Raw genomic sequence first — 12,216 nt, 5'->3', positions numbered from 1 at the left:
GTAGATTAATTTGCCTCAGTGACTTCTGTGATTATGAGGAACAAATCCAAAGAAACAGAAGGAAAATAATGCCTGGCTGCCTTTTAAAATTGGTATTCTAGTATGTACAATTAAGCTATTGTGATTATGTTCTTCATACTTGTGGTATCAAGCAATCCCATGAATAATTTCAGGGAAAAAACAAACTTGTTGTGACTTATCTTTTGAATTGGCAAAACATTTCATATTTAGCAGTATGCATAAAACAACTTTTCCTTCATTATTTGTTTAATACATACTGAAGATATGACAGCTTGTTTAACAATAGAGTCACTTTCAGAAAGTATATTAAAAGCTTTGGATATAAATTAGATCATAAATTGAGGGTTCTCCTAGTTTATGAGGTAACAGCGGTATCCTGTGGAGGTGTTTATTAGACCTGTTACAGATGCAGTTGCTACCAAGTGAAGTTGAAGCAGGCCCAAGTTTTTTATATGAGACAAAAATGTCAAGGATAAAAAGCTGAACTTCACAACAACAACAACAACAATTAAAAAAAATTGAAAATTCACACAGAATATGTCAAAAGACTAAAAAATACCTGTAGACACAACTGTACCAACCTGACTGAAGTGGTAATATCGAAAGAATTAGAAAATTGTAACAAGCACTCCAATCAGTTGTAAATGAAATTCTTGTCCTACTGTAGTTCCCAACAGTACCATCTACAATCAATAGATTGGAAGTATGACTGCTAGCAGTCTCTGCATTAATTCTGTTACAGAAAGCGACATGGACTAGAGATTGTGTCTACGAAGAAATGGGGTGGTAAAGTAAAAAGATAGCTATAAGGTCATAAAAATCAAATCAAAATTTGCACTTTGTGCATGAATTGATTCCTTATAATATCATACTATAATTACCTGTTCTCAAAACACAGTGGGTTTAAGCTCTGTGGAGAATAATGAAAGGTATTTTAACTCTGAACATGGCTGTAACTCACATTATGCAATCATCATCTTAAGGTAATGGAAGACACCTACTAATATTAAACTATCAACTAAAACACAATAAAAAGCAGACCAAGGGTCCATTACCTACTGCCCTATATCAACTGTGACCAAGACTACCTGAAATCAATGTCAGTCATTACTGGAAATCCTCTGCCAGATGTTTTGCTCTGTCTTGTCTTTATTTTTTCCCTACAGCTTACACATCCTTTTCTGTTTTTCCCCTTCATTTGACGTTTTCAATAACTGTTTTCCCCATAGCTTCTTTCTCTTTAATCCTCTGTCCTCTTGGAAGAAAGCTTGGTTTATATAACAGATGGACTAGCACCCAATCCCAAGGCAAAAATCAAGAGCAGCTGCCACAGGAAGATACCAAGGAAATACTGTAAGAACAAAGCAAGCAAAGTTACTTCCTGAGAACATTTCTCCATTTAACCATTTGCAGGTCTGAGAATCCCTAAACCAAAAGTAAATTTAAGCTTTTCATGCTTTTTTTTCCCCTTATGTATTTAATCCAGTTGCGTGCTGAATTTATGCAAACTTCCACCATCTACAAACTCTTAAGATATAGATGTCCACAGCTTACTTACATGTGGTGTGATGTTTGCTTTATATTGTAAAACTGCAATAGCAGTTTGATCACTGGGAAAAAATATGCAAGAAACTCTTAGGAATATCTCTTTTTTTTCCACTGCATTTTTTAGTGTTTCATTGGGATAGCTCTGTACTAACTAATGTATGCTCAGAGTGGCTTATATTTTGCATACAGAATTTCTCATCTCTTTTGCATTTCACTGCAAAATGCTTCTTTGCAGTAAAAAGCTGCAGTTCACGTGTTTGAAGGTTGTTACCTCCTTATGACAGCATGATACTACTTCATCTTGGTTTCAGTGAAACTTCATCCTAAGAGATTACTTACTTTTTTTTTTTTTTTTAAAGCATGTCTGAAATCTACAAAGCCTTGTTTCCAGTAGTTTACAAAACATATCCAATATATAAATATTCAATATATGCATAACATTTGGCATCAGACATTTGCAGTTTGGCCCACAGACTGGTAACTTCATACTGCACTTCCAACCTGTTTCACTTCTGTGCACTATCCCTTGATTTATTATTAAAAAAAAAAAAAAAAAAAAAGAAAGAAAAGGGAAAATGACCCTTTTTTTGGCTCAAGAAAATTACATCCTTATGGGTGTTTAAAATGGCATTTTAAAATGGGTATCAGACAGAAAGGAACAGCCCTCTTCCCTCGCAAATGCGCGGATCTCCTATTATTAAGTCTTGATAGAGCTAAAGAAAATAAATTATCTTTACAATAACTAACACTCTTCTTTAAAAGAATGCTTTTTTTCAGTTCCTGAGTAAGGAATGGAATCTGTAATTTGACTTATCATCACTGTATCTTCTTTACTATGTGGCAACTCATTAGTTTCAAGCATTTAAATTTAGGCCTTAATATCAGAAATAGCTTTTCCCCAGAAGGCTCCTTATTCCAAACAACAATCATTAAAATCCATGGAAGATCAAGTCACAGAGGGTTCATTGGACACTGTCAATCAGCTAAAAACCAGTCTCACAAATATTCCAGAATGACTGACCCTGCTGACATATTCAGGCTATTCACTTTTCCTTGAAGTTCCAAGTCTTGTACTCTTGCAAAAAACTTTGTACTTTCTGGCTAAGATGCAGAAAAATACTTAAAATGGGATTCTAAATCTTTTGAGACAGAAAGCAAGTGAGCAAAATCTAAAAACTATTAAAAATATTTTTTAAAAAGTTCTTAGGATTTGAAGCAAAGTGCCTGAAACCTCAAGGTTAGGATTCCAGTAGCCTGCATATAGTTTATAGATGTGATTAAACCCAAATTAAAAAGAATATTTTGTATTTCTAAAATGATTTCTCAGTCAAATGCATGGTTAATTTTCTTAATAACCTTTAGTTTTTATCTGTTCTTTATAAAAGGGCACACCTGTCTTCCAAGTTGAGAAGTTACTACAAATGCCCAGCACTGAAACAAAGGCTTGCAACACACTGATATTTAAATGATATTTAGTACTGTAATTTGCTTAAATGCGAGACCTAACAAACTTTAAAAGTAAATCCAAGCACAAACTTGAACGGCTTTTTTCCGTAATTCAGTGGGAGCCATTTCTGTGTGCAGGTGCAAGGCTGCAGGCCAGGAACCCCCTGGCCCTATTAGAATCTGCAACCCAACTACTTCAGCATTTATTTTTGTCTAGAAACCGGAAGAAACAGACATTTCAAAGTGACTTTAGAAAAGGGCCTTAAAGTTTTTACTTTACAACCGTAACTCAGCCGGGCTGACGCACCCCATCGCCGGGCACCGACCCGACCCGCTCGGCTCCGCCGTACGCAGACCCAGAGGCACCCAGGGTGGCGGGGCTGGGGGACACCTGAGGTGCCCAATGCCGCCCCCGCCGACGTCGAAGCAAGGAGCGGCTTGTAGAGCGCAAAAGCGGAGATCTCTTCAGCCATGAGGTGCCAGCGTCCTTCTCTATCTCCAGGCAATCACGAGAGATCCGACCCCGCTCCACAGCCCCCAGGGAAGCGCCATTTCCGCGCAGGGGACAAACCGCCCAGGCGCCGGGCCCTCTCCACCCGTCCGAGCGGCTGCGCAGAGCCGAACGGCCCGGGATGGCGGCTCTCCCCGCCCCGCTCCCTCCTGTACCGCCCCGGCCGGGCGGCGGGGCGGAGCTGCCGAAAGAGGCCGCGGCAGCCGCGACCGCGGTACCGGGCTGGTAGGAAAGGGCTTCTCGGTGTTGCAGCGACCCTGCCGTCACCGGCCTCCCGCCACTCGCCTTCCGGCGGGGCCGCGGAGCCGGAGCGGGGAAATCCACTCTCTTAGCTTCTGCCTGCTGCCGCGCAGGCCGGGCGGCGCGGGGCATGAAGCTGACCAAAGCCCAGTACGATGAAATAGCCCAGTTCCTGGGGCATATGCAGCCCACCCGACAGAGCCTGAGGAAGCTGAAGGAGAAGTTCCCTAGGTAAGTGCTTCCTGCCCTCCGGGGCGGCTGCCCGGCGCGGGGCCGGTGCCTCGGGCCCCGGGCGGCGGCCTGCGAGCTCGCTGCGGGCGGACGAGGGGCTGCAGAGGGGCGGCTCCGCCAAGCTCCAGCCGGTACCTCCAGTTCCAGGCCCCACACGGTACAAAATCACTTACACACGCACACGGCCATTGACGGCAAGCAGCAGCTCGCTGAAGCTACTCCTAGGTGCAGGGTACTTCTCACTCTCAGTGACATGAGAAGGTGGCACAAAATAAAGAGCGCTTCCTCCGCCCTTCGCCTGTCGTATGTCCAAATAAAAGCCCCCGAGTCACTCATGAGGCTCTTAAACACCACGTACACCTTACCTGGATGAAGCCTTAAGGCTCAGGCCAGCGCTCTGTGGCTGTGAGCAAAGGTGGAGTTCGGCCTGCAACACCCCTGTCCCTGTGGCTTAGGGAGAAGGAGCTTTCTGAACCGTAACTCTTGATGCTGTTCTCCCGTTGAAGACTGAAAAAGGGATGACCTGGGTAAGCATTCACCTGCTTCCTTACCTGAGCTGTGTTTGAAATTGCCAAAGACATTTGCAAGTGACCATAGGTCGGTATGGAAAGTTGTACATGACAGTGTGCTTCCATGCACTGATCTTCATCACGAAGATTAGTTGATTTCCAAAATGAGCTTACCACCAACAAGAACAGAGTTGTAAAGGACATCTTGGAAGGGTTTTATCTTCTTTCAGGACTGGAAGGATGGATTAAGGGTGCTGGCTTGGGCAGGCAACCAGTTTGGATTTTGTGGGGAAAGGAGTGGTGCTGTCTGAGATGCACCAGAGAACTGCAGTGTTTTAAGTGCTGCTCTTACTCTGGTGAGAGACAGAAAAAGGAACAGAGAAAATCATTCTCATGTTTCCTGGGTGAGCCTTGATAGTCTTGCTACGAGCATGGCTGATGTGACTGTCTGAAGCTGTGTATAAACTTAGAGTAAGTGGATGAAGAGCCAGCATTAACTTAGGCTTTTCAATTGTCTAGTAGAATCTCCTTTTCTGGAAAGTGTGTCATGTAGTTAAAAATTAAGCTGAGGGAATAGCCCTGTTGTAGTGAAGAAGTGATGCTAAAGCAGTGTGGTTTGTACAGTGGGTGCATTGAGTTGCATTGTCAGGAACCCAGCTCACCTTACACAGTACTTCTGCAACTTGAGGAACCACTTACTGTGGCAGCATATGTCTAAGGAGTTTAGACTTCGCTTTATCACTTTGGTGCTAATGAAATTAGAGTGTTAGTGTAGCTGTAGTCACCCTGTAAAACCATTGTGAGAGAAGGTGGTTAGAATTTGGGTTGGTTTGCCTGTTCAGTCACTGTCTGTAGGAACCTACTTCCAAGACAGATTCGTAGGCACATGAATGTCCATAATACAGAAAATAAGTTGGTCATAAAACTACTAGGCCTGTCTGCTGATATATTTGACTTCCCAGTCCCACTCCCTTGATGCTGGAAAAGATTCATTGACTCCTCAGTTTCAGAACTTGGTAATTCCTGAAAAACTATATACTAATATAACTCTCATATATATAATTAATAACGATGACTTGTATCAGGAAATTATTTTTTTTTTACTTTTTTTTTTTTTCCCCTAGAGCAGCGGGCTCAGTTGCAAACACTGAAAAGCAGGGTCCAGCTATAGTAGTTGTTTCCGTGATTTGCTGGCTGAACATGCTGTTGAATAATGAATGAATTGATACCTTTTTAAAAAAAATGCCTGTCTTAAGTGTATTTTTGAGGAGATCTGTATGTCTCCTTTCTGTGAGTGGCTCAGCAAGTGATGTTTGTTGACTTTTTGTTTATTTCTTACAGCAGGGCAGATGCAGAAGAACATCAGAGAAAAAAGTTTGAAGTAGCAAAATATGTTGGGCTAATGATTTTGATATGCAGTAAAAAAAAAAATGCATTCCAAGGCCACTGCTTGCCTTAGCAGTAAGGAAGATGTATTGCAGTCTCTCTAACCGTTATCTTGTAAAAGAGGCCAGCTGCAAAAATTGGTAAACCTGTGTGCCATCTTAAATGCTAAATGGGAGGCTTTTGCAATGATGTGTTTTGTAACTGTGGAGTAAGTTTCTTATAATATAGAACCTTGTCATGCTTTTCTAGGATGAGAAGGATTTGATTAGACTTCTTGGCTCTTTTTTTTTTATTATTATTATGAAAACCAAAATTAAGCAAACACCCCACCCACCCCAAATTTCTAATTCAGTTCTTTTAAGAAAATATTCCAGAATCTGTCATGGCACTTGCAGTGTGATGAAAGTGTCCCTAACCAATTTGTCATTATTATATGGTAAGAGTTGCTGATTCAGACTGGAAAGTATTACCATCCCTAAGAGCTGCCATTCACCTTGCACGTTCAATCTTTCTCTGGGAAGTATCGGAGTTCCACTGGTAATGCAATACATAAATTGACAGTTTTTAAGTATTTCTGGTTCCTGCTGCCTCATAGATCTTGTGAGTCTTTCGATTTCTGCATTAATCTGCTCATGTTTTTTTCTTACATACTTTTGTCTATTGTCCTCCCTTGTCTGTTGTGGTTCTTGAAGACTAACAGTTTATGGTCCCTACTTATATAAAGTATTTTTCACACTGTGTTACTGACCTGCTATTGTTCTGCAGTTTCTCTCAAAGAGTAATTAGTGATTTCCATAAAACTGTTACCACCCACAGCTTAGTGTTTATAGGTATTCCAGTGTGACCTGAGATAACAAGGTAGTTTTTTCTTCACCATTATTGAACTACTTGAGCAGGTGTGATTGTTGCTTCAAAGGGTGTTGCCATGTGATTTATTAATGTCAAATAGTAAAAATTAGACTGCTTCTAATACTGTTCATAGGTGTCTTTATAGAAGAATTAACACTTTGTAAAATCTTTTTACAATCCTCTGACATTGCAGGCAACAGGGGTTTAGACTGTTTTGCTTAAAATCTAGTCATTTTGCAAAAATAGAAACTTGGGAATCAAATTGCTGTTGTTTCACTGTTCGTGAGGCACTTTGTGTTCCATGCCTGGCAATGAACAGCCTGTTTATTTATCCATTCTTCTATTTTGTTCTTCTAATGTGTTCATGTTTCAGAGTCGGGGTTTTTTTGATCACTGTAGGATTATCAAAATGTAATTTTGGGTATTAAGCATGATGAACCTCTTCCAGTATTGAATCACTGATACATGGTTCCTTTGGCTTTCTTAAAGTACACACCAGTTGACTGATAAATCTGTGTTTTCTGTGTTGTGCTCTTCTAAAGTGTACCACCTGTTCTGCTTTGTTTCTCCCCTGAACCTATCCACTTGCTAATAACTTACGGTTTTCTTTGTAACTTGTGCATTTGTCTGCTTTCTCTTTGGTTGTGAGCTGTTTTTTCTTTTGGGATACTATTCTCAATGAGACTTAATGTCTAAATTGGATTACCTGTTAGTTAGTTAGTTGTGGGAAATGTAGGGTGTAGCAGAAAATGCTCTGAGAAAGTTACAGTCTGTTTACTTTCAATGCTTGTTTTCCAAATAGCAGTTAAGAGTAGTAGTAAAATCTTTTGCACAAAAATCACCTTATCATTCCCTAGTTATGTGAAAAATGTAGGTTAGACATTTAACCTTCTAGCCGTGCTCAAAGACTAGTCCAGCTTCTAGTGGTTTGATTCATACTAGCTGATATTTTAGTACTTCAGTTTAGCTGTCACCAGGAAACAAAACAAAGCGAAGAAACTTCAGTTCTTCTTTATGTGGCAGAATACATAGTTTCTCTTGAAATTTTTCTTAGAAGCTTCTTTCCCATAGAATGTGATTGACAAATGTCTGGACAGTTCTCACATCTATACCTTGTAGATATTTTGGTGCTGCTATTCTTGTCCAATTCTGGTTGAATATTACATTTTTTCTTTATTGACTCTTCCTGTCATCTCTACCAAGCTTTCTCAGGGTGTAAGGTTTGCTGACTGAGTTCATTATGGTACTGTCTTTTTTTCATTCAGCAGAGCTTTTCCTGGTTTGGTTCTGTTATGAGTCTTTGAGTTTTTTATACTATGTTGTGCTTAAATTTTGTATTCCAGAAACTTTGTCACCGTGCAGGTAGCCTTGTATCTTTTAGAGATTCCAAACTCCATGCTTTTTAAGTTCTTGCATTGCTCTGTTGTGAAACATATTTTGTTCCATCTAGGAGTGCTATATTTCTTCCACAATTAGTATAGTCTGCATGGTTTCTCTTCCTTACTTAAAATTGTTAAATAAACTTGGGGCGTCTATCTCAACTTCCCTGTCAGTACCTACACTTTTATGGCTGTTAAAGTGTTCTTTTTTGAGCTTATCTGAGTGCAAATAGTGTTTATAGTGAGTTTCAAAGTACGAGGATTTCAAAGCATTAGAATTTATAGCATCTGCTTTTTGCAGGTTTTCACTTTTCTTCCTTGCCTTGTTCAAAGAAGTACTGTACTGTTTGTGTCCCTTCTGTAAAAGCTTCCTGCATATTGATCAGTAAGAGCTTTTCTTACAGTAGGAAACTAAGGGTAGCTGCCATAAATGGGAAGTGAGATCTTACCCCCTCCTCTCCTTTCCTTTTGTTTCTTTTTTTTTCTTCCAGTAAGCAAAAGAAAAATGTGATGCACAGATTTATATTGATGTACTTGATATTTGAGTATGGACATTTGGCTTTATCATGTAACTTAATGTTTGATTATTGGAATACACATGGACTTTGTTGCCAGAACACATCAAGTGATGGGTGTTCCGCTACATTCCTGACCTGTCTTCTTCATAGCTTAATATCACTTCAGGTTTTATACACATTTTCAGTTGTTATGTTGCTCTTTCTTCAAATTACCAATAGCTTTCTTAAATGACACGAGTCCTGGGAAGCATCACAAGATTTTTCTTTTTTAAAAAATGTAGCTGCATGGTAATGCCTCACAGTATAAATTGGAAAATATTATCTGCTTGTTATTTGTGCATTTTTATCACTTTCTCAGTGATGGTTCATATTGAAACAAGAGCCCTAAAAGAAATTTAAATGTCTGGTATCCATGGTACTGCTCTTACCATACATTTAAGGTTGAGTTATGTTGGTTTGTTTTTTTTCCTCCTCTTTTCCAGTGTCATTGTTGCCTTTCTTTTTGGTTTTTAGAGTTGGAGTAGATGGGCCTCTGATTTTCCTCTTCCAGACAGTTTTATTTGTAAGGAAACAACTTGCTTTTTTGGTGGATAATTTAATTCTTTGTTTGTGCTGTTGCTTAGATTATCAAGCAGTGCTGATAAACCCAGGATGGTTGTGGTGGGAAACAGGAAGGTAGAACTGTTCCTTTCTTTCATCTCCCTCTTTTTTTTTTTTTTTTTTTTTTTTTCTCTCCTCTCTGTTTCTTTGTTTTGATACTTGGTACTAATGGAACCTGGAGATTGAATCAAGGTGGAAGGAAAATTCGCTGTGCTAGTATTCCTTGGAGCTGTGGCTACCCAGGAAGGAGGACAATAAAGCTCAGGGGCAGAAGGCACGTAGCTGTCTGCATGGATTTCAGAGTTCTAGGCTCAGGACTCAAGCACAGGTATACTGGGGAAACCTTGTCTATGAGCAGGCAACATACTGGTGTGTGACATTTCTGCTCTTCTGAGTAGTTGGTTAATTGTTTTGGAAAGCAGGTGAAGTAGGCTGATTTGCTTTTTTCTGCAAACACTAATCTAGCAAATCTCATTTAGAAGATTTGCCTTTGTGCCTATGAGTACTAGAAAGTTATTTTGCAAAAAAAGAATGTATAAAGGCACATTTTAATTTCCCTCTGCTTTTCTGTATTCTCACTGTGTAGTAATGAGATGAAGAAGTGCATATATAAGCCACTTTGTCAATTTCAGTAAAACATTAAATGAGAGAATAATAACTTGATGCCAGTAGGAGATGCAGAGACTTGGAGGGAGCCACTAAATGGCCATTGGTACATTTCTACCCTGCCTATTTTAAAGTGGCAAATACTTCTCACTAGTGTACTGGGTTTAAGTGATTTGCAGTGTATAGCTAGGGCAGCTATGAAAACAGTAGAACTTACTAACTTTTATATTTCTTTTCTCTACTTTTATGTTAGACTTTCAGAGTACTGTTTGTTTTTGACTATTACATGTAGCAAAAGCCTAATATAATTTAAATTCTGTTATGTGCTTGACGCTGCATTTAACTTTACAGGTAAATAGATAGATAATAACAGATGAGAAGGAAGTCTTGGATCATTATTTGAAAAGAAAATAATATACAAGTTTTCAGAAATGACCACTAATAAAATGCAGCATATTCACAAAGAAGCCTTAAAGAACTTGTAATGTATGTCTTATTTGGTATGTCTTATTAAAAAAAAATGTTTGCTGTGCTACAACCCTAAATAGGAGGGATACTAATCCCACCCCCCCTCTGTAATACAGAGCGTTGCATGACAGAAATTAACTAAATCAGCATGTAACTCAGAATAACTTTTTCTCCTCCATTATTCATTAGGTTAAACATAAGATACTTATTTAAAGGCAAGCTGTTGAAAGCAGTAGAAGCGTTCAGGGTAGAGTAGGAAATAGATCTTTGCTCAGTTTTGGGGCTCTCCAAGACCAACAAGCAGAAAATTCTTACATTGATATGTATAAATTCTAGGTCCTCAGGATGTGAGTACCTTCCAGATTTGTTTGGAAAGGGATGGAGAGTATGCTTTTGAGTTGTGTATGTGTTATCTGCTTAGCAAAATCTAGATGACATGTACACGCATGTCTCACATGAAGGTTAATTTTGAGGGAAGTCCATTGTAGTTTTCTTGTACAATTTTTATAAGTGTAATAATTCTCTGTCTTACAAGCATACCCACATATGTTGTCTATCTGAACAAAATGTAAAGTTGTTTTAAAGATTAGACCTGAATTTTTGCTTGAAATTCACAATCAAAATTAAGGTTGTACTTTCTGAGTTCTTGAGTACTGGTAAATCTCCTCTCTCTTAACCTTTTTCTCTTCCAATATGAGTAGTCCTACCATATGGGAGTGCAGTTCCTTTTATTAAAAAAAATAATCACACAGAACAGCACTTATTACACTTGCGAAATTCATTTTGGCTGAGTAAAAGAGAAAGCCTTTTTGGCCTTGAGGAATTTATACAAACCACTTAGAAGCCAATCCTATATCCTTTGAAGGTTTGATGGTGAAGTACAGTTATTGGAGGGGGCCTCTTAAGCAGACGTGGAAATTTGTTCGCTGTAATTTGAAAATACATTCTGAGTCTTTTGTAGCTGTGTGTTAGGAATTTTTTTTTTTAATACATACGAAAGAGAGAAGGAGAAGAAAGAAAACTTAAAGAGACAAAAGAGGAAAAGAGAAAAACAAAGGACAGAAAATAAAGAAGAAAAATTGAAAAAGAAAAAAAGATGAGGGAAAAGAGAAAATGCAGGAGAAAGAAGGAAAAGAAATTAAAAGGAAGAAAAGAACATAAAATGAAAACAGGAAAAGAGAGAAGTAGAAAACATAAAAAGGGAAAGAAAGAAAAAAGGGAAAAGAAAGAGAGAAAGAAAAATAATATGTTTTTATATGTCAAGATGGGGGAGTTAGCTTGGTCACAATGTCCATTACTGTGTTGCTTCATGAAGTTCAGTTTGGCTCTACTTTTTGCCCCTTGACAAATTCCATGGTGATGGTAATCACCAGTAGGATAGCAATATAAGTCTTCTAGCACTGTTTCTCCTAAGTATTTCATTCTGTAGCAAGCTCAGTGTCATCAGACAGCCCAACAGATGTCTGTAGATTTAAGGGCTAGATTATGGTGGCTGTTAAGGAAGGATGAAGTGGAAGTTTTAATGCTGACCATATGTGCATTTTAATTGGCTTGTGGATTTTAGGATACCATTATATTTGTACTTCAGACCAAAAATTATAAAAATGGTTGTGCTTGATTGTATTTCAGAAACAGTTCCATACTGTAACATTCTTCTGAAGCCTGCAAACAAGTTTGGGCAAGAGTTATATGAGCAGAGGGGATTTGCTACATGAGATGGGAAAATCTTTTATTCATGTGTTGTTTTTTGAACAATCATATTGCGGGCTATATTACAATGGCACGATAAATTGCTGAATACACTGTCTGCCGAATATGACCTCACCATGAAAAATTTGATGCATTAGAGTAGGAAAGGTTGGAATATATCAACCTTAGCTGACAAGGGACTTTGAATTTTGACC

The 12,216-nt window shown here is 38.9% G+C and overlaps 1 protein-coding gene across 3 annotated transcripts in view; it reads left to right on the top strand.

Moving 5' to 3' along the window:
* The first annotated feature begins 3,677 nt into the window (after positions 1-3,677).
* Positions 3,678-12,216, top strand: part of C5AH15orf41 (chromosome 5A C15orf41 homolog) — a 123,084-nt gene continuing 114,545 nt past the window's right edge. For 2 of the 3 annotated variants that reach the window (XM_030452564.1, XM_030452563.1), the window contains exon 1: positions 3,711-3,997. In XM_030452564.1, coding sequence (XP_030308424.1) covers positions 3,897-3,997 — 101 coding nt within the window. In that variant the 5' untranslated portion in view covers positions 3,711-3,896. Of the gene's footprint in view, positions 3,998-12,216 lie in introns of all 3 variants that reach the window. The other variant, XM_008495249.2, reaches the window with a different exon arrangement.

This window comes from Calypte anna, chromosome 5A (assembly GCF_003957555.1).
Source record: "Calypte anna isolate BGI_N300 chromosome 5A, bCalAnn1_v1.p, whole genome shotgun sequence".
In the NCBI taxonomy this organism is placed as follows: domain Eukaryota; kingdom Metazoa; phylum Chordata; class Aves; order Apodiformes; family Trochilidae; genus Calypte; species Calypte anna.
The sequence above is the reverse complement of the archived record's forward strand: the minus strand, read 5'-3'. Positions and strand labels throughout refer to the sequence as shown.